Here is a 23185-nt window from a genome sequence, read left to right on the forward strand (position 1 = left end):
CAGACTTGCCTGGTAACGTGTTTCTCCTTCCATCTGCTCCAATGATGACATCGAACTCCAGCTCGCTGACAGGGTGTGTCTTGGGGTGGACCTCAGCCCTCCAGCCTATTTCTAAGAAAACACAGTTGCATGTGTAATCAGACAGAAATGCATCAATGGAGCCAGACTCAAAGCCTCTGACAGATCCGTTCTCTGACGAAACACATGCTCTCTTCCATTCATTTTTCTTGGGCTGGTCTGGCAGCAGCTTGGCTCACTTACTTTCGGTCTCTTGATCTTCCGGGGGTTCAATAAGACCCTTGAACTCTATGTTGACATGGATCTCAATTCCCAGCAGGAGAGCCACTTTGAGCAGCATTAGCTGAAGCTGACGAATACCTGCAATACAAAGACAGAGAGGAACAAAAGTCAAGTGAGGTAAGAACAACACAACCCCCAAAATGCAGCTTCCAAATGCTTACAAAGCAACAAAACCTACAGATACAAGCAAATATGAGCTACATATTAAGAAGTGTAAGCAAAGGAAAGCAAAATTTGTCTTGTGTACTTACTGATATGATCGATAGCACCGGCGCAAAACTTCCCATAGAACTTCTTGGCCCCGAGGCCCCTGAGGTCCTGGATGGTGAAGGGCCAGAGGTGCAGCACATTGTTCCTGGAGAAGGCGTCTCTCTTCTCCAGCAGCACCACTTTGGCCCCCAGGAAAGCCAGCTCGATGGCTGTACGTAAGCCGCATGGCCCTGCGCCAATGATCAGACACTAGAGACACAGATGTTGATGAATGAGCCTCAGGAGCTGCACATGTGGGAAACTACATCAGAGCAGAGTCACTGGCCATCTCTGCTGAACACCCACCTATTCTCACTGCAACTTGACACCCACCCTTTAACACCTCACGTCTCACTTCTTTAGAAAATAAAAAAAAAAAAAGGAAAAGGCACCTGCAGTGTAGCTCCCTAACACCCTTTAGTTGTTCAATCGGGAAAGGTTCACTTCCCGCTTTTGATGATATGCAGTTCTTGTTTCCCTTTGAGTCTGAATTCCTTTGAATATGAGTTTAAAATGAGATATGACAAACTAAACTAAAAGCCATCCAAAAGGAAACTTTATTACATGGTTAAGTGAACTTTATTTGTAAATCATATTTCAAAGCTGCGCTAGCCTTTCAACAGCTGTCAATTCAACTTTTCTATAATAATACAGGCATTTTTACAGCGTTCTCTCTCTTTTTGGGGGGGTCTGCAATGTAAACCCTGAAACTCAGAGAAGGTGACAAGCCAATGTAAAGCTATGACACACCCATCTGGCTGGTAAACATGAGCATCATATTACATGATTCCTTGACACCAGGGATTTAAATTTTAGGTCTCACCCAACTGAAGCAAGAAACAAACAAAACCGCGCTGAAATGAATCATACAGTCTCTGCTGATGCGGGATTACCTTTGAGTTGGCACAGGCTCGACCCTTCTTGTACTCCTTATGGCTGGCCCTCTTGTCTAACTTGGCCCAGAGAGCCTTGGCCTTCCAGTAGTTGAGTTTGGACTTGAGCTTGTGATAGAAGACCCTGTACTCGGTGGGCTTGAGTTCCAGGTGGTCACAGAGCTCCTGGAAGGCCTTGAGCGTGCCCTTACACGTGGTCGCCTGGACGAAGTTGTCAAACAGGACATGGGACTGGTTCACCCCATCTCCTCCAGTTGCACCAGCGCCTCCATCCCCCATGGTCCAGACTCACACAGGGCTGTGAGGTCCCTTCACCCCCAAGGCAGGGGTCTCTGGGTCCAGCCCCAGCCCTGGAACACGCTCTCTCTGGTGGAGGACTTGAAAAAACTCAGGCCTCAGGCATCTTCATTCTGTAAGAAAGAGGAAGAGAAATAAAACTGAGTGAATCAAAGAAGATAATTCAACATTCAGCTGCAAAGTTTAATACCATATAAAACATTACCACATGTTTCAATTGGGCAGAAAAGCAAACTTACAAGATTACAGCTTTCAAATGCATGAATGATATCAACACTGTCCAATCTCAACATAAGCCGAAACTTTAATTAGAGACTATATGAACTTCATGACAGACGAAAACATGAGATTTCTATGACTGAGGATGTCTATGACTACTTGCCTCTTTTGGCGCCCTCTGAACAAAACAGGCCCCAAACTTCTCTAACTAAACAACCGTAACTATGCCAGCCAGTCAGACAAGCAGTCAAAACAGGAGGAGGATGAAGTGCAGGACCAGTGCATTTAATGTCTCGCTGTCATTCTTCTGCGGCGACATGACCTCAAACAACCCCTTATCTCTCTAGGAATGAGGCTGCCGGACACAGGAAGGGCACTAAACCCAGACAAAGCCAAACAGGAAACTCACAGGGCACAAGCGTGAAGACATGTCTCTCCAGACACAGGAAATGGAGAGTTCATCCCAAAACAACACTGTGAAACTAAACACAATCGTAGTCATTCAAGAAAATGCACTGGCAACAGTAAGAAGAAGCCAGATAGTGCCAACAGTTTCCCCCGATTAAACGGCCCCTGGTTTGTTATAGCTTCCTACGTAAATACTGAGTGAGAGCTGACTTTTGCTGTTGTTTTACCTGCTATGACTTGCAGCAGCAGTAGAGCTTTATGAGTTCTGCTTTTTAACCCCCAGGGGGACGAGATCATTCATGTTCTTTGGCGTCTGTTTCTCGGCTGTCATGACTGGAATGTCTTGATGGGCTCTCTGGCTAACTGTATTTAGCAGCATGAGCAGCCTTTACAAGCTCAGGTTTGCTCAACATCAGTGCAAGTATAGAAGGGGTGATAATGTAGAGGAAAAGGGTGAAAGTGGCAGAAGTGGTGTGCAAAAAAAAAAAAAAAACAAAACACCTTGTTTGATCAAGTCTGTTTGCTGAATCATACATTTCCAGCCAAAGCAGTGGTTCTGGTTCACGTTATCTCCCAAGGCAACGATGCAGAAACTCGCCTTGCTTGTTTGAAATTCTCAGTGGCTCAGCAAATAGGATCATTTACGTAACTCTCTGCCATTTCACATATAGAAAGACTACCTCAAGAATCAAAATCAGTTAGGACATAAACAAAATATTAAATAAACAGTTTGATATTTTGGGAAATATGCAAACATGAAGCTACGCATCTGAAGAGCAGCAATTAGTAAGACATCAAAATGAAGAATTGCCAATAATAAAGAGGTTAAACATTTATGTTTGGGCTCTAACCTTGTTTTGCTAAAGAATGACTCACCACTGAAGTCAGGGCTCAGTTACTTCCTGAAGGAGACACATGAATATTTACACTGTCAGCCCCTCCACCTCTCTCTTTGTAAAAACTTGAGCTTTGCGCTCAACTGTCCAGGATGCTGAGCTAGTTCATGAAAACCAATGTAGTCCCAGTCCCAGTGGCAACACATGATGAAAGGGGGGCAGGTACAGAGGTCAGCTGGCCTCCCTTTCACACCCTGCCAACTCCTCGCTGCAGTGAAAACAGCAGGCTCTGGGTCTGTCTCTGCCTCAGTCAGTCAGTCAGGGTCAGGGCTGAAGGTGCTGCAGTGCCAGCACAGACGGAAAGGGCCCTTTTCCAACACAAGCATTTACTATATAACCAGCTACACCATTTCCTCTGTGAGTGAACATACATGGTTTGACTCTAACCTTAAAAAAAATATATACACACACACAAACTGTAAGGGCCATCTGCACCTGCAGCAGCTGTGTCTGTGGTTATGTATGTGCACTCACACATATCTGTGCTGGATCCCCCCGTAGTATTGTTTTAATAGTTTATATGCAAAATACTGTCAAGCACTAGTTCCTCTGTATGACAGCACAGCTCAGACGGCATCAACATTGACTGAACAAACAAAACAGAGATGCTCTGATCGACCGAGTGTCAGAAGGAATCAGCCAATATTCATTACAAATGACTCAATCGATGGTTCTTAATTCGCCTGTCAATAAATAACAGTAACCTGATCAAAAGTAGGAACGGCAAATATATGAACGTCACTCAAGCAGTTATCAGGCATCCTAAGCCTGTTCCTGTTTATCTCCACAAGGCCTGAAGATCCTGTGGTCGATTGCTGTGCAGAGCAAATTGATGTGCAGTCAGGCTTGCAGTTTCTGTAGTGTCTGGCAAGTGCTGGGGGCCTGGGATAGCATGCTGCGAGTGAGCACAGACAAAGGAGAATTTCAAGGTTATGTTCTAAACAAAATTGGGCCAGTGTGTTCTCCTCACATTTGCAGTAGCCATTTCTTGGCACGTCTTCTTACTCATGCAGTGTTCAACCACAAGCAGGAAGAAGAAGAAGAAGAATCCTTTATTCGCCTAGTATGTTCTTAAACACAGAGGAATTTGACCTCTGCATCTAACTAATCCATAAGCAGTGAACACACACACAGAAGTTGTGAGCAGCAGCAGCACCCAGGAACCAGTTGGGGGGGGGGTTACTTTCATTGCTCAATAGCACTTCAGCTATGGATACTGAGGGAGGGGACAGCAAAAATGTGGGTGGTGGGAGTGAATGAACATCATTCACTCCCACCACCCACATTTTTTCCTGCTGGTCCAAGGAATCGAACCAGCACAGCCACAGCAACAACCAGCAAGCAACATCAGGGGAACTGGTAAGTGCAACAGCAATGACAATGACGTCTTCTGGTTTCCAACTTTTGTCTGAGAGAGATTAAAAATGTCCATCTTTGGGAAAATATAAAAACACATAATAGGTCACTGCTCCCAATACTTTTGAAATGACTAACTAGTGGTACAGTGGAATATAATAATATTTGGATGCAGTGACACCAAATCTCAGCTGATGTGCTGATTATTTTCTCACTTTACTGATTAATTGTTTGGTCTATAAAATGTCACAAAACAGCAAAAAATGTTCCCATCGCAATTTCCAAAGTCCAGCTGTTTAGTTTCAGTATCTCAGACCAAGACCAAGCCAAACCAGAAAATATTCACATTTGTGAAGGTGGAACCAGACCAGATTTCTGGCATTTATTTTGGCAGAGGATGTGATTTAAACAATTAATCAGTTATCAACATAGATGTGTGGGGGTTTCTCTGAAAAGCTTTGCAATCTGGAACCACTCTGTGGTCTATATCACATCAGCTGATAAAGTGTAAACCCCAAAAAAGCCTGACAAGAGTATCTTAAACAAAACAAGCCCAAAATCCAACCCCCCTCTAAATTCTTACGCTCTACTCTTTGACCTCTCTGATGGTTTTCAAGTTAATGACAGAAGGCAAAGAGCAAGATCACAGTTCATCGGCATTTAAACTTTTTTTTTTTTGAGGCAGAAAAGAAGAAAGCGGGTCATCTCAAACGCCTTGTTAAAAGCTTCACAAACCATTCGTACTTAAAACGAAAACACATTTCAGTAGAACTTCAGAGGATATTCTCAGAGGGTTAAGAATTCCTTTAATGGTGAAATCGAATCTTTTTTGCGAGAACTGCGTTCAGTCTCCTGCTACGTTTCTCTCCCGGTCCACAGCAGGGGACAAAAGTGATTCCCTCCATGGGATTCTTTTTTATGTGACTGCAAAGACACGTAGCTTACGGAGACACATCAAGGACGACGCATGGGAAATGAGAAGATACTACGATCTTTATGACACACTTCTGAGAAAGCTAGCAGTAAACATCGAACACACTTTGAGGTCTTTGAAGGAAACGGGGGTGCAACTGCTGACAGACATGCTGTGTCACAGTATGTGTTTGTGTGAGCTGTCAAAAGATGGTGCAGCTCGGGCAGGCTCCGCAGTGACGTGCTACCCCCTCACCCAACTTAATGACAACAATAAACCTGGCCTATAATTTGAATAATAGTAGCCTCCTGCAGAAACCCATATGCCCACTCCACAGGAGAGGCTGCAGCATGTGTTTCTATTAGGCAGAGAATAGTGATGGAGAGAACACAGAGACGGGAGGTCTCTGTGTAACCAGGCTAGGCAAGTTTTTAAACAAAATCCTGCTTTCTTCTACAAAACTAAAAATTCCAACCAAACTGTTTTAACTGGACAATAAAAATCAGAAAAATCAAAACAGCTCTGGCTCTGCACGCACACAAAACCTCCTGACATCTGGATAAGCTGCAGGATTTCACACATTCACAGAATTCACACAAGAATGAACACACATGCATGCAAGCATTCACACACACAGTGCCCCCATCCCACTCCACTCCCCTCCACTCCCCACCCCCCAGCATGCTTACACACACACTGCATGCCTTTGCTTTTCATGGGCTGCACAAGAATTACATCATCCTCTAACCTAAAAATAGAGCCAGAGATTAGGCCACTAGGCTACACGTTTGACACCAATGCTTTTACATTCTGTAAACATGACTGTCACTGTCAGGAGTGATAATTAACAGACTATAAATATGAATTGATTCCAAAGGTTTTGGCCTGGATTAAAAGTTAGATTGCAAATGAATATTAATTTAAACTCATAGTGGCTTGCACATTTTGTTTTGTTGTTGTTTTGCTTGTCCAGGATGCCACGTTATTCCTTTTGTTTATTTTGCCCGAATCTGATTTCATTTGCATTCCAGGATCAAAGCCACAGAATACACAAAAGCAACAGGGAATAGACAATAATATGTTGTCCAAAACATGTCATTTTCTCTGTCAATATAACAGAGAACAGAATACCAAGAAGAATCAGAGGAGTTTGGTCCCTAAATGAAGACACGGTCAGTGAAAAAAACAACAGAAACTTTGAGGTAAACAAGTTAAGTAAATTGCTTAACCGCCAAAGAGGCAAAGAATAACTGGGATGACTGGGCTGACTGTGTGTGCTTGTGCTCATGTGTGTCGGTGTGTATCCTTAAATAGCGTTTCGTCCTCCGTCAGTCTCCAGCTTCAGGGATGGCTGATGCTCAGAGGACACCCTGGAGAGGAAAGTAATATGTCGACCCATCTCCTCCTCTCATCCGTCAGAAGACTTGGCAGAGAGCAGGAGGGAGAGCTGGATGCAATGTGATCTCTCTTCCTGAGCAGTGGATTTCTGCACAATAATGGATGTGCAAGCAGAACATTTAGTCAATCAAACCTGTAGCTCACCACACCCATTTAAAAAAAAACTGCAATAATAGCTGGATTTCGCTCATTTCTTCCTGTTTGCCTTACAACAACTTCCAATTTTGTCTTTGCTCTTGACTGTTAATGATCACCTTTGCAGCCCCGCTTGTACTCGTTATGATCCTCGCTGGAGATGGCTTCATTACAGTATGACTATAATGCTAATTACAGTGCAATGCAGCAGCAGGTGTGGTCTATTCGTGGGCTGCCTGTAGGCTGTAAATACATCATGCTGACAACAAAAATAGAGTAGTTCCTTCTTATTTCTCCATTAGTTGTTGGTCATTGCGTGCAAAATATTTAGGTTAGCAATTAGAAACGTTCACCGCAATTAACATCATGTAAATGAAAACACAGGACAATGCTAGGCTAATCCGTAAAGGAACAGCTCTCCGTTTTTGAGAAATACATTTATCATCTTTCTTGCTCAGAGTTACAAGATAATAATCAAGCAATCAAGATAATAGGGTTATTGCTTAAAATTACACCACTTTGAATCCACCAATTATGCTGGAGAGATTAGTCATTTAGATCAGCCAATTGACAGAACATTTATCAATAACTATTTTGACAACTGATTAATGGTTTGAGCCATTTATCAAGCAAAAACATACAAACAGAAGTAGGTTCAAGCTTCTCATATGTGACTTGAGATTTGTAGCTTTTCTGTGTTTTATATTGTTGTAAATTTCCCAAACTGTCTCTGAGTTTAAGACAAAGCAGGTAATTTGAAGATGTAGCTTTGGGCTCTGGAAAAGACATGTTATACAATTTTCTGACATTTCTTAGACTACACAATAAACTGATTAATCAAAAACTAACTTCTAAGCATTTCCACCGCACCTCATCACTTCTCCTTCCTTTAAGTTTTCCTACACACACCAGCATCATCATGCTGAAGGACTTGACTCTGTGTCTCTAAACAGAGACGTAGCCATCATTCTGTCATCAGACCATCTTTTCCTCGGCATCATCTGGTTTCAGCATCACAGTACTACAAATATCTGTTTATAGCCCTGCAGAACTTCACTGCATGTCACTACAGCCAGTGTGTTGTTACAGTAATGTGATACATGACTGACCTTCATAGGGCACGTCTAATTTTCAGTTTCCCTTTCAGGGGAGATTAAACAAAGGTCACAGAGCAATAACTATAGAGGTAGTAGGAATTTACTTTCTTGATCTTGAAGTTTTTAACAATAGTAAAAAAAAAAGTGCCATTCATTTTGTAGTTACACTGTGACACCTCCAACTAGAATTTACTCATCAAAGGTGTTTGTGAGTGTGTGAGTGTGTGTCTGCCCTGTGCACAGCTGTGCATAACAATTAAGATGCAAGCAAGCTGCAGGAAAACAAGTCCATTCATAAAATTTGTCTGTTTGGCCACATACTTAGAAGTATCAGACTTTTATCTATGTTTCATAAAGGACTGAACCTTTGCCAGGGATGTTCATCATTACTCTGTCTGCTTGCAAACCGTAGCTGTAAAAATAAGGTAGGAATGCGAAGCCTCGGGCCAAACTCACCACAGGTAAGTCTGGGACTGCGTGATATTACGAGAGGCGTTATGAAGAGCAGAGTCTATAAACACCAGTGTAGAAGGCCTGTTTGTTTTAACCAGGAAATATAATTACCTGAAATGACAGTAATAATGGATCACTCCAAGCATTATCACTGCGCCTCAGCATAATCATAATACACATGAAGCTAAAGTCAATAGAGTGGATGAATAGCTGCGTTACTCTCTTTGATATCTGTTATTGTCTAGATATGCTCATTATGAGCCTATGCAAACTCAGTTCTAGGGTTCTATTCATACACACAGGAGTGGAGACAGTTGTGCATCTATTCACATCAGCAGACAAAGCCTCAAAGCTCACTGAAAACACAAACATTTCTTGACTGAAACTCAACTTGCTTCTGGCAGGGGCTGTCTCCAAACCATCTGGCATTCGAATCCGCTTCTGCTTCTGACAGTCGGTCTGTGTCGCGCCGTTCAGCGTTTCATTTTAGTTCCCACAACTGACACACATTTTCACCAGCTCCAGCAGCAGATCAGCCTCTTTAGCCAGTAAACATACAAATTCCATGTCGTCCTCTCTTAAACACCAGACATGACGAACACATTAATACTCGGCGCACTGGGAAAAACATCACATTGCTCGGACAAATTCATCACTTCTGTGGTGTCTTGGGACTCTGTGAACTGAGGCGTACAGTGCAACACGTGCATGCCGCATCCCTCAGCTTTTGCCGGCCTCATAATTGGTTGACCACTGTACAGTAGGCTACCAGTAAAAGATGATGCATGCCTCAAACAGATCCTTTTTATTGCTTTATGCATGTTGGAAATGTTGGACAACCCTTTCCACTCAATATTTTCCATCTCAACAAGGAGCGTACCATCCTTCCATGACAAGAACTTTCCAGGTATCAGTGAAAACAACAGTTAATCTGTGCTTCCCTGAACTGTACATCGTAAAAGCAGTTTTCACAAGCTACCTGCTGGAGTTAAACTAAAACAGCACTTGACCTTCTCAATTTATATTATCTAAAAGGCTAAAGTGATTGTAGATCAGAGGTCCTACTTCAAGATTAATACTGGTCCCAATCTGCTCAGTTGTTCTGCCAAGGCAACTCTCAATTCTTCCCATGAATAAAAAAAAAAAAAAAGAAAAGAGTCAGGGTTTAACTGAATCTGAGCTCCATTATATTTCTGAATCCACTGGCCTGTATCAGACCCATTCCAACCATGACAAGGGATTTCAAGTGGATTGGTTTCAAAGTGCAGAGCCAATGAAAAAATTAACTCAAAATCTCTCTCTGAGACCACTCGGGGGAGTATTTGCTCATGACAAAGGCTCTTTTTTCTTTAAAAATCAAATTCACGTCAGTAGTAGCTCCGGGGGTGTCTGAGCTTGTGCCCAGACTGCTTGCTTACGGGTGTCAAACATGGTCGATTAGAGCTGCCTGCCAGCACTTGCAGCGGCTATTTGATTTAGGAAACCTCTCAAACCCCATCTCCAATGCCACTTCTCCCACCTTCATGCCTTTCATAACAGGAGTAGAACAGGCACCGCAGTTATGCAGCCATAAACACAGTGAACCACAAGAGGAATGGAGGAAAAATGCATGAACTCTGTAAAGCACAGCCATTCATTCGTTTGTGCTATCAATAGGTCCCACTCATTAAAATCTTCATGGGTTTTCACATTTGCTTATCCGTGTTGGTCGTTTGCATACTTCACACCAGAGCGCGAGGTGAGATGGAGGCATGTCTTTAGTTACTCATATACTCAGATCCATCCATCCAGGGAACTAGGAAATGTAACCTGAGACCAGAAGGCAAACACAGCCAACACAGACTAGTCTCCAAGGCTTAGTCATGACCGGTGTGGAATGGAGGCATGAGGGAGGGAAGGAGAGGATGCCTCAGACTGGGTACAGAACCTGTTTAACGGATTTTTTTCCCATGCAACAGATGAGAAATCAAATGAAAAGTGAATATATAAATAATCAAAAGCTAAACAAGAATTAGGCCTGGAACATCAGACAGTATCTTACATTTCATGATTGATTCTTTTGTCTCTCTGTGTGTTCAGACATGAAGGATGATGGACAGGAATATAAACAGCTGGGCCAAGACATGAAAACTAACATCCAAGGCCTCTTAACTGGATCACACATTTAATACATGAGGGCTAGCCCACGGTATGTTTCTTATTCTGGCAGGCCATGGGAAACTGCAGCATAACTCTGTTCATGGTTTCGACTCTGCTCTCCTCTCCATATTAATTACAAAGCTAATGTTTAAACTTTGAAGAGGCTCAGAAAACAGCCAGACTTTCACACTGGATGTAACGGCCAGGCTGGGCTGGACACTTGCAGAAGAAAAATACAGGCGTTGTGTGATTTCTGGCCAGTGTTGACTGAACAGTCAGGGTGGAACTGAGTCTGTGATACTATGAATAGTTGTTTTCATACAAGAGATTTATCATTTATCATTTCATTCTGACATTTGTGAGAGAAAATATATATTCTGAAGATAAACGTTAATCCAAATAAGCAATGGAAAAGTAAGAAAAAAAAAACTATATTTCACTGAGGTAAACAAATTAGAAAAACACTGACAAAACACTGTCACAGACGTAGTCGACCAAGTGGACACGGACTTTCATTGTTCAGCATTTTGAAATTTATTCTTTCCAGATTTGACGACATCAGTGCCTCATTTTCAATCATTTTCTGATCAGTATCATCTGTCTACGCCACAGAATCGAGAGGCTGCTTTTCAAAGCCGTGGTGGGCCATGCAACAGTGACACTCAGCCAGCGCAAGTCATAATCCTGTCACATCCACACTTGCTTTCTCTAATCTCTGTGCGTGGGCGCAGCTGTGAGCAGTTCAGATGGTAAACAAGTCGCGGAATATGTGGGAATTCTGAGATGAGTGGAATAGGCAGAATGAGCTACCAGTCGTCCTCTTCACAGCAAGACTGACCAGCACCTCTATCCGGGCCTGCAGATGCTTTGACCTTTAGCCAAGGCTCAAAAAGCCTCAAATTTGGCCATGTGACACAGCCTGTCAGAGCGCAGTGAAGCAGCTGCAGCAAAGTAACAACTAACAACCCACCGAGGATGCAGTCGCAGAGGAGAAGTAGTTTATATTTACACTGAGCACACTACAGTGAAGACCAGGATACCTAATAGCCTGAGTGTAAACTGAGGACTGTGGAGAGCAGGTTTACAAATATCAGTTGGGCCAAGACCTACCCTCCTTGGTATGAGGTTTGGCCAGTGAGCATATACTACTAAAGCTCATTATTCAGTGTTGGCTTTCACTCAGTTGGTAACGAAATCTCCCATTCGCGAGGTTACACTGCTGCTGTATTTGACTCACTCTTCACTTCGCTTTTCATTTACATTTCAGTTACATTTTCAAAGTCAAACCCCTCAAGAAATTCTGTAAATATGCCCCTCTGTGAAATGGTCAAATAAAGTAAAAAAGATTGCTCACATATGCACATCAATCAGACAGTAACGTGAGAATGTGCAAGACAGGCTTTCTTCCCAGCCTAACATTGCTCAATCACTTCATCTCCCTCATGCCACTTCAACTAAATAGTCCAGCACACCCAGGACCAGAGGAAGGTCAGCCTTCCTGTATGAGCTGTGCAGGGCTGCAGGCTCATCCAGTAGGAAGGTAACTGAACACCCACACATAGCCATGAAGCCTGCCGACAGCTTTACAGGAGAAAGCATGAAAACAGATTCCTCCCAAATTACACTTTAATCCCTGTCACATATTACAAGATGCAGGTGGTAGACGGACGAATTGAACACTTGGCAGGTGCTGCACAGATTGCACTTAAAATACTAGATGAAAACTTTGAGTGCTTGGTTATAAGTCGTGTTTCAGTAAGTAAACAGAAATGAGGAGTGGGGAGATGGATTAACTGGAAAGGAGCAGAGAGTGAAGAGAGATTAAATCCAGTGTGAGAAATATTACGTACGTACGATATGATTGGAGAATCTGCGCAAAACTAATGAGCACATGCTTTTGCATTTTTGGTTATGTAGACATTAAACCGACAAAATACAATGTGTAAACAAGTCAGTTTTAGAGGTACACATAGGTGTAAGTTTGAACTTTGGACAGACTAGCTGTTTCCCCTGCCTCCTAACCTGATGCTAAGCTTGGATACAGATGTTCCGAGGACACCTCTGAACTTAATCCAGAAACATGAGACTGATTTTGACCTTCTCATCTCATTCCTAGCAAGAAAACAAGAATATTTCCAAAAAGGTTCAACTGTTCCTTTTAATACTTAATCAAATATCACAAGTGGTAACTCTTTTTACCTCATGGCTCTGAAGGTGGTTTTAGACAGTTACTTTTCCATCCCTGAAGCAGGTGTAAGCTAAGCATCTAACTGAAGTATAATTAAGCAGGTACGGCCTCATAGAGGCACAAACACAATCCCTCCGATTAACTTTCATACTAATATTACAGTGATAAGATTAGCATTCTGCCTGTCATAGCATCAGTCAGTGTGGAAGGACCATTTAGAAGTACAGCCCTGAGCATGTGCTTTAGTGAGCTTCACAGGTTGTTACGTTCAAAGGGTAACACATCTCCACGTCCGCCCGGATGGAAAAAAAAAGACCAGAGGAGACAAGGCCATTGTAGAATTGTTCACTTTTTTTCAGGGAAAGAACATTTAGTGCGCTTGTTTCTCCATCAGGCCTGCCAGAGAAGAATTCATCCCTTGTCCAGATAGGCAGATAACAAGGCCCCAGGCTCGTCCACACACAGCCAGAGAGTGAATGTGAAATATGATGTGGTCTCAAGAGGGATGAACGGTTTACTGGAGTGAAAGGGCCTGGCTTGGACGGAAGGTTAGCGGCTATAGGCTGAGCAGCAGCAGCAGTTAGATGCTTCCTGAGGCCCGACAGCTGAAAAGGACAAGCTGTTATGTAGCTTTCAGAACAAAAAGCTGTGTCACGGTAAGACCTGGCTGTTTACAGTATGGCTATTAGGCTACACCAGCCAACCCTGGGTGCTACTGCTTTCTCAGGACTTAAAGAGTACACAGACATGGTTTATTAATTCTGTGGATTCTAGTTTATAGAGTTTGCAGTTTAGGCTCGTCAACAGGTGAGAGTTTCAGAAGAGAAAACACATGTAACTTTAACTAATGGTAAAGTCATTCCAGAGGTCACTTTAGCAAATGTGGCAACACCTTAGCTGATAAGGCACCAGATGTGTATATTATGTATGTAGATCTCTATGACTGACCTGAACCTCCAAAGTGTCAGAAAGTGTTAAATTAAACCAGCAGTTTGTAAGTATACTAATGCTGACAATAAGTTACAGTGCAGAGGACCAAAAAAAAAAAAAGCTGACCTTCATGTAATTCATCACCCACTGAGCATGACTGCCAGCAGTCTGCACAAAGATAGCTGTGACAAATACACAGTTACATGACCAAAGGTTATATTTGGATAATAAAGGTCTTTGTTAGTGGACCCTCTGTTTGCAAAAGTCAATGGTTATATGTTTAGATATTATTTTAAAGATTTTTAAGTTGACATCAGGGCTACAAAAATAACAAATGATTAGGTTTAGGTATACATTTAGAAGTGATAACAACATGTTTGTTTTTTCTTTTTCTTTTTTGTTAGCAAACAGTTGCTTCTTTGCACATACTGCTAACCAAGGAGCAAAATTAGCATTCATGTTGAGTGGTATACGAATTACAAATATACAGTAACAGTACCTGCCTCTTTAGCTGTTGAATACTCCTCAGTGTTCACCACGTAGTCACTAATTTAGTCTGTCTGCTGTTTTGTGCTGGGAAGGTGCAGTGTCCAGTTACTTTATCAGACAGTTTTATCTTCTTTGGTGAAAACAGCTGCCTCCTCCTACTGGAAATGAGGTTGCTGATAGCAATTTTTGGAGCATAAAACCAAAACAAAGCTCAGGAAATTACTAATAACTGGAAAGCTGGTTAATAATTCTCTGTGGGCTCTTCACTATAAGTGACAACTTTCACATGATACATAGTTATTAATCAATTGGTGATAGAAAAATATATTGATTAGAGGTTCTTTAAAAAAAACATCCCAAATTGGTCCACAGCTAAAAGGTTGCAGCCTGGTTAAAGAGACTGACAAGAGCAACCGTTAACAATCTATCCAGTTCCATTTAGCATAACCACTAGCCTCCAATAATCTGGATATCTGTTTGATGGAAATTATTTGAGACATGCGAGTTATCACGTACGGGATGAATTTATGAGTCATCTCGCACGGCAGCTTGTGAGCTATGTTTTCCTACAACAGTGTCATAAAACTTTCTTGCTAACTTCTCCCGAGTCCTCTGTACACTTGTGTTTTGAATCTATTTAGCCCTTTGTAATAAATGTCATTCATCCCACACACAGAGAAAAGTAAGATTGCATGGCTCTGCTATAGTTTCAAGGGTCAGCAGACTGGCAAAATGTGAACAGTCTCATTGGCCTGGCCTCAGGAATGCATTTGTCATACTGACCTACTTCTGACCTGCAAGGTAGAAGAAACAGCCAAGAAGTAAGTCTTTAATCCAGAGCTGTGAGAAATCACCAAAGCAAATGGACTTGGGCCATACTTGTAAGTCACACGCACAACCTCCAACCAGTGGCTTTGCTCTAAGTCCTCCAAGTCTGATCTGCATTATGCCATGTTTCTAAGTTCAAAACTTTATTGGCAGTGAAGAGAGAGAATGGTGGTAGATACATATCATAAACCATCTCATGTGTGGGACCTCAAAATGTTCAGAAAAAGGACGGGAATTATATCTTGACATAGGTCTTGAGTTTCTACTTTAGAGCTTTCAGATAACCTTAATGATATCTTAATGGCTTCTACCAGGCTGTTTGTTTTTACAATGTCTGTCTGACTCAACACTCAGGAATACGTTAATCATCATGACCTCATTCAGTGAAGGACACAGCTGAAAGTGTATAAGATGGCAATTATCCTTCAATACACTGATTTCTTAACAGTGAGTGCCTGCTGCAAAACATAACTCACCCTCAGTTAACAACATGCCATGAGCCTCTAGTGACAGCCATTTCTCCTTTTAAGGATGCACTGCAGAAGAAACCACTTCCAATGACATCAACAGGGGCCAACGAGATTCTGATGAGTCAACCGCAGAAACAGAACTCTGGGCAAAACCTGACAGCTGGGACACATCCATCCGTTTAGGACGCAGCAGGAGCTACCTTCAGAGGACTTCCTTCCTTCTGTCCTTTCATCAAACTCTTGTTTCCAAATCCATGGTACTTTGTAGGGTTGCAGGGGGTCAAAGCCAGGCAGGAACTCACTCTCTCCCTCAAAGTGATAGTCACTGAGAGGTCACAGTGACTCAGCCTCACCATGTCCCTCTGCACATCCACACCACCTTCCACGGATGGAGCTGTATGTTGACAACAGGCCCCAGCGACAAATCTGACTCATTCATTGTACGCTGGGCAGTTTCAGGACATTTAAAACAATGCATGAGTTGTCTGTGCCACGTCTCCAAGGGTGTGTTCTGAACATGGGCTAATATTAAAAGAAACATGGCTCTTCTTAATGAATAAATTGAAGCATCCAGAATTGCATTTATGTTTGCTTTTATCAGAAAGTACTGCTAAACTTGGACCGGACAAATGGACAACATCTTACTGTATATCAAATATTTCATCACAATATCAACATACTGGGGCAGCTGTGATTCAGGAGGTAGAGCAGGTCATCCACTAATCAGAAGGTTGGTGGTTCACTCCTTCAGTCCATATGACAAAATGTACTCGGGCAAGACACTGAACCGCAAATTTTCCTGATGTATCATCAGTGTGTGTATGTGTGTGATAGAAAAAGCACTGTATTTATAGAAAAGGAAAAGAAACTGTATGAATGTGTATGTAAGTGTGTGTGAATGAGTAAATGTGGCTTGTAGTGTAAAGAGCTTTGATCAATCAATAAGACTAGAAAAGCGCTACAAAATGCAATCCATTTACCATGTATTTTGATATAGTGCTTTTTGAGAGCATTTTATTCTGAAACTGAGATGGAACAGTTTGTTTTTTGGGTAATCCACTGAATTTAATACAAGTTAAATCACAGTGACACAAAAGTCTTTGAAATCCAACTCTGCCGTAAACCAGTCCCTCTCACTGATGTGAAACATTTGCCTACAGCTGACTAATCTCTATCCACATTTGTACTGTCTAAGGATTTACTCTGTCACATTATCCAACCCTGTGCTACTATATACTCTTTTGTGACCATTTCACCTTGAAAATGTAGTTCCAAATTCTGATGGTGTAAGTGACAGGAATTTTTTTTTTTTTTGTAGTTTTCTGGTTAGCCTGTTGCATGTATGCCTATTGGTACTGAGGGACATAAAAAAAAAAGCAATGTGATTTGTGAATTTTGGAAAGTTATAATAATTTGAGAAAAATGTTTGAAATGTTTTTTGATCAACTCCTGAAAACAGCAAAGCACAGAACTGACGCAACACTGTCCTTGACCCTACGTTTACAAGTGTTGCACAGGATGCTGCAGACCACAGGGCGACCCCAGCTCCTCTCCAGAAAGCCAGACTGCAGTCTTCTTCAGTTCTTAACGGTGCTGAGTCAGCCACCAAGCAAACATCCTCCTCCTTCTCTGCCCCACATCCTGATCTCTTGAGAGGGAAACTGTGAGTTATGATAACACATGCAGCTTAACGGAGGCAGTACATCCTAATTATCGTCTGCCTGCCCAGCAACACTCTGCAACGTCAGAGAAGATGTCTAAAGTCTAGCATTCCTGGAGTCGCTACAGCCTAAAAAAAAAAAGGAGGTGGATGAAATGCAACAAAAGGTCAGCATCACTGATCAATACAACAAATGCTCCATCAATCAAATGAGACAAGATAAGAGTCTTTGTCCAGGGGAAATGCCTGTCAGGTCAGGACCTTAACGCTCCATTTAGCCACAGACTGACTCTTGTTGGCATGTGTTGATGTATGGCCTGATCTGGGTCAGCTGGAGTAATATGGTTTTGTTATTATTGTTGAAGTCAGTGTGCAGCCAGAAAACAAGACCAAAGACAGAAGCATGAAATGAAAGCGTGAGGGTCAGGAGGAGGATTTGAGAGACTTGGGGAATCGCACGTCTATTACACAGGTGTCGGTCTGTGTTGTTGCAAAAAGGAATGTGGTGTTGTGCATCAGAATGACAGTGCACCCCTCAGACTCTTTAAGCACCAACACACACACACCACCGATAGCCTACTTCCCTGCCTCAAACAACTGCATAATTCAGTTTCAACAAGAATGTGAAAAGAAGTTGCTAAATTATAAACTCATCCACTTTCTCCTCTTGAGCAACGAAATCAGAGAGAAAAAAGTCCTAAATAGAAATCAGAAACTGTCAAGGTCAAACCATTTGCCTTCAATAGGCATAGAGCAGCATACAGACATCTGGTGTACTTCAGTAGATTTGAACTGCTTTTGTTCTTCTACACTATTATTCAAATATTTGCAAAACATAGAAATGCCTTTGACAAAGGTAAGTTAAAGGGTTGCAAAAATGTTTCATACACAAATAAAACACCAAAGTATTCTCCCCTGACAGTCAAATCAGGCACACTTTTTTTTTCAGCCAGGTTCTACCTGTGTTATCACAAAAAACATGGTGTCAAACGTCCAAGAGCTACACAAATTCAGATGTCAAGCTGCCTCAGTTACGCATTTCTGTTATTGTGTGCCCTTGCCCACCCAATAATAACCACTCAGGTGTTTGTCAATAGGAAAAAAAATGCTTCTGGACAACACGGTTTTGTTCAAGATGAGGATGTTTCAGTATAATTGATCAAGACTGAATATTGCCACCATCCACCACATTCCACAGGCTGTCCCATGCGATCTGTAACAGGCTGAAAGCTAAACAGCCACAAAAACGGGGCTGGCAGATGATCACTGATGCACCATTACAGCATTGTGCATGTACCACGCAAATGAAAACTGTCTGATTTATTATAGGGTCGTGTAGTTAAACCATTAGTTGCTCTCTTAAAACCACCAGACCGTGACATTCTCAAACGTGCAGAGGTGTAGTCGGCGGATCCCAGGGTAACGTTAAAAATGCACCGTGTTTGTCAAGCGATCGGCAGGAATATCTCTTCTCACCTCTGAATCCAGTGTGTTTATAATCCACTCATATGGCGCCGGAATGAATCCATGTCCGTTTGAAGACCCAGATTTCCCCGTAAAAATCCACAGTACTGGTATATTATTTAGTAGGTAATGCCTGATAAGGCCAGAGCAGGGAGCCACACAGCCGAGGAGAAGGCGCAACTTGAAACTGACAGAGAGGGATCGGTCCATTCCATTAGGACGAGAAGGAGGGGGGAGAGACCAAGTCTATAAATAACAGCACGGTACCGAAACGTTATTGACTAATTAATTTCACAGTAATTTATCCTAAAACCACATCACAGCAGATTTTTATATTAATAATTCGGATAAAGTAGCGTAAAATTAGCATGTACCTGACTTCCTTTGGCAATGTAAAGCGTGATACCCCCACCGCTCCTTGGAGTGGGCCTGCGTGTTTTAACTGAGTTTAATCCGATTGGTCTTTTCCAACGTGACGCAGCACTGCTGCTGCCTTCACATGGTGTCAGAAACATTAGCCTGGTTTACACAACAGGGAAAGGCGGGTGGGTTTTCACATGATAGCCGGGTTGCAAAGATTTTTTTTTAATTCTCTTTTACTGCAGAGGATTTCGAAATGCATAGTGTGTGACTGTATACCCCAAATACATACTGTCTTGACTTGAAATGAGACGTTTAAAAAAGTACATGTTTACAACTAAAGGCCCTAAAGGAGGAGGCTTACTCATACATTATAAAGAAAATGACACAGAACAATGGGTGGTGAGAGTCCAGTCGATTTCAGTGAGATAACATTCTATGGAAAATGTGTCTGCTTATATTTGTGTATTATTTAATGTCAGTCATGCTGGGTCTGGAAGTCTGCAGTGCATATAAGGCTGATTTGTTTAAATGAATTATCAGAGTATTACAATGATGTGTTTGTGGCCCCCACAGTTTTACATAGGCAACACTGAAAGAAGGGAGAATAATTCGAATTGGTTGTGAGTCTGTTGTATCTGTCTGCAAGTGTCTTTCTTCCCTGTATGGAATCACGAAAAATATAATTCCCACTAAATTCCAAAGCCCATTTATTTGTTTTCTAACAAAGCATAGACATGGATTATGCCGTGGTTTTAGAGGAGCTGAAGCTTGCCTTAGTGGAAACCACTTAAGATTATAACTTGGGAAAATTATAAGTTCCAAGCAGTCGTTTTCAAATGGCAAGACATCACATGGAAAACAATATAGTGAGTCTTTGGCTGCTTCCCACAGACAGAAATATGCATCACTGATACGGTGCTTTGTTCTGCCTCAAACACAACGCAGTCCAAGACCTCTCCTCATAGGTTACTACAAAATCATATTGTTTATGTCAGTGACCCAGCAAATCCAAAGAGCCTATTAAAAGCTGAAATGATTATCCTAAGTGTCTTGGATAATTCAAAGAAAAGGTCAATGACACGCAGGCCCTTTGTAAAACCCACTCAGCTATCAAAGTCACTGCCGCTTCAAATGAGCCTCTGCCAGCAACTGAATCACAGGATAGCAAAAACAGTGCAATCTCAAGATGTGACTACCTAAGATAAAGTTTATGCACTGATTAGAAACTGGCTTTTATCTATATATTTAGTATGTACAACACAATGTTAGCCCTTGTGCTGCTGTGCTGGAAGAAAGAACCCCTCTGCCCTTCTCCCACTATCAGCTCTCTGCACCGGGTTTCTGAGTCGATCTCTCGCTCTCGAGCATCCAGCAAGGCGGATACCTTCCTGTCACCTCCTGTCACTGGACAAACAGGCCTGTGTGGCTGGTTTTTGAGAGCACACAGAGACACAAGGCACTCACTGTATAATCCTTCACAAAGAGGTTGTGTAAACAAGATCAGTGTTACCATTATAATTTTGTATACCCATTAAACAGACGGTGTTATCACTTGACAGGTGATTTAAGAAGTCTTCAGTGCAAAACATCTGTTCTGCCTACATATTTGTACAAGAGAAAGGAGGAAGCAATGCATGGACATTTAATGGAATTATAGATAAGAGATACAAGGATATGTATTGAATTAAGCAGAATAAAGCACAGTATAATGCCAGATGCTACTCAGACTATGATTCATAGATCATACAGCAGCATTGGGGTCTATACTACTGCACACCTGTGTAAGTGCATTATAGCTCTACCATGTCTTCTAACTTAAAACAAGGATTTCTTCACTTTATTATTGAGGAAAGTAGTCACGTGGTAGAAAAAAACCCCACAAAAGCACTGCTGCAATTAAGGTTATATACATAGTAAAAATGTAGCTGTTTCTCATGCAATTGAAAACAGAAAGATTGCATCACATCTCTCACATGTTACTGCAACGCTAATATGAGGTTCAAACCTACGCTAATTTAAAACAGCAACATTTTGACTGCTCCCACCACCACAAGGACATTCCACATGAGGTCTCCAATCAGAACAAGATGCCCTAGTTGGATTTGCACGGATTTGCTAATTAAACAAACCACAGGGGAACACAGGATGTCAACTGGGTCCGCTTGTGTGAAAATGAGAGAAAAAGAGAGAAAAAGGAAGACAGACATGGAAGAAGTAGCAGTGTAGAGAAAAAAAGGCTGAGATTAAGAGTCAGGAGCAGAATGGCTTGCTGCCCGATCACAATACATCAGAGAGAGTTTCGCCACATTATGAAACCGCCTCTAATTGTACTGAGCACCTTGGTTCCCACCGCGCCTCTGTTCACCGCTGAGGTTTGTCATCAGCCATTCATTGAGGATCAGTGGAGGCTAACTGAAGCATGCACACAAGGGGTTGGCAACCTAAGGAGAGGCAGCCTGCACACATTCTCACCATAACAAAGGAATTACACATGATGTCATCCCAGAAGTCTTCAAAGGCATCTGCCATGTCACATTATCAAATTCAGATGACAATGGACCGCATCAAATCCACATTCATTCACCTGTGATGAAGCTGATGAAGGAGGATAATAAAGGCAAAGTACTTACTGTACTGAGGGCAGACAGGCAGAAGCTGAAGATCCAAAAGGTATTCCTCTGGCTGGGATTTGTTCTCTTTCTTTATTTTCCTCCCTCCCTTTCCCCTTCTCTTTCTGCCTCTCCTCCCGCCTTCTTCCCCTCCTCTTTTCTCACCACAGCAAGATGCTGCCTGGACCAGTGCTCGTTGTCATGGTAACCAAGACTAGGGGGATTTTCACGTGACCAGTTCTCCCTGGGCACTGATTGGTCAGACGCGCTGAAGTAAGGAGGGAGGCATGGGGTGGGGTGGTGATGTCACACACCCACCGGTTCACAAATGGGAGGGATCCTCAGTCAGGCCGCCTGCAAGCACACACACACATAGACACAATGGGCATCTTTTTAAGGTGGGGTTGAGCAGAAGTGGAGCTATTAGGCGGTCAAGGATGATTCTGCTTGACTGGCTGACTGACCGACTAGGTGACAAGCTGACTGACTTATAGGACTTCTAATCTGAGATGTCAGGCTTGGCTCTGGCTCAGCTGTCCCCCCACTGTTTACCCTCATCTGCAACGCTGCTGCTGCTTCTGCTGCTGCTGGTGCTGCTGCTGCCACTTAGAAAGAAAAAAGCGCTCCAGCACTCTGAACTGCCAGGGGCCAGGATTCAGAAATAATACAAGTGTTGCAAGACATACGAGAGCACCCATATGTTGCAACTTGACCTGCTGGCCAACTACACTTCAGCCTCTCCTTCAGGGGCTGCAGGGGGGGCTATTTATAGCACCACCGAAACCAGACAGATGCATAGCTGCTGCTATTCAATCTCAGAAATATTCATACTGCATACAGGGGCGATATTCAAAGAGTAAAACAACTGAGCTCATGCTGATATCAAGTAAATGATCTAAATGTATGTCCTGAGTTAAGATTTATCTTTATGTGTAGCCTAAAATACAAAAACTAACAGAGCACCACGGGCATGCACTGAACAGCCTAAGCGCCATAATTGCATAATGATAAGCGTCCTGCTGTCATACATTTTACAAGCATTTTACAGACTTGAAAGCTGAGGGAAAAGTTGGCACAAGAAAGCAGCATTTACTGTAGCTGCTGAGTGACAGAAAAAAAAGCTTTGTGTTCATGGAGGCAATAAAAATTTTCAGAAAGAGAGCTCAAGTGTTTTACATCCCTTCAGAGGGAAAGTAGGTCTCTGTCAATTTCACGCTCGTCCTCAACGATGACATGAGTAATCATGGTCCAGACTTGTTGTCCAGACTTTTGTGTAACAGTCTGGGATTGGTCCAGTTCTGCCAGAGATGAGAAATGCTCTTGTTCTGGGAGAATCAGACTTTTTTTTTTTTATCTGAGCTGATGTCATGTGTTGCCTTTGGTAATGAGCAACTCATAAATATGGCTCACTGATCCCGAGGAGTCCTCAAA

The 23185-nt window shown here is 42.4% G+C and overlaps 1 protein-coding gene across 2 annotated transcripts in view; it reads right to left on the reverse strand.

Moving 5' to 3' along the window:
* The window catches only part of mical3a (microtubule associated monooxygenase, calponin and LIM domain containing 3a), an 84583-nt gene that overhangs the window by 42744 nt on the left and 18654 nt on the right, over window positions 1–23185 (reverse strand). Inside the window, exons 2-6 of one of the 2 annotated variants that reach the window (XM_041037486.1) lie at window positions 21776–22108; window positions 1443–1852; window positions 552–759; window positions 262–378; window positions 10–111 (exon numbers count right to left, since the gene is read on the reverse strand). In XM_041037486.1, the coding sequence (XP_040893420.1) occupies window positions 10–111; window positions 262–378; window positions 552–759; window positions 1443–1721 (706 nt within the window). In that variant the 5' untranslated portion in view covers window positions 1722–1852; window positions 21776–22108. Of the gene's footprint in view, window positions 1–9; window positions 112–261; window positions 379–551; window positions 760–1442; window positions 1853–18794; window positions 18934–21775; window positions 22109–23185 lie in introns of those variants that run through there. The other variant, XM_041037487.1, reaches the window with a different exon arrangement.

This window comes from Toxotes jaculatrix, chromosome 5, assembly GCF_017976425.1.
Source record: "Toxotes jaculatrix isolate fToxJac2 chromosome 5, fToxJac2.pri, whole genome shotgun sequence".
Taxonomy (NCBI): Eukaryota; Metazoa; Chordata; class Actinopteri; family Toxotidae; genus Toxotes; species Toxotes jaculatrix.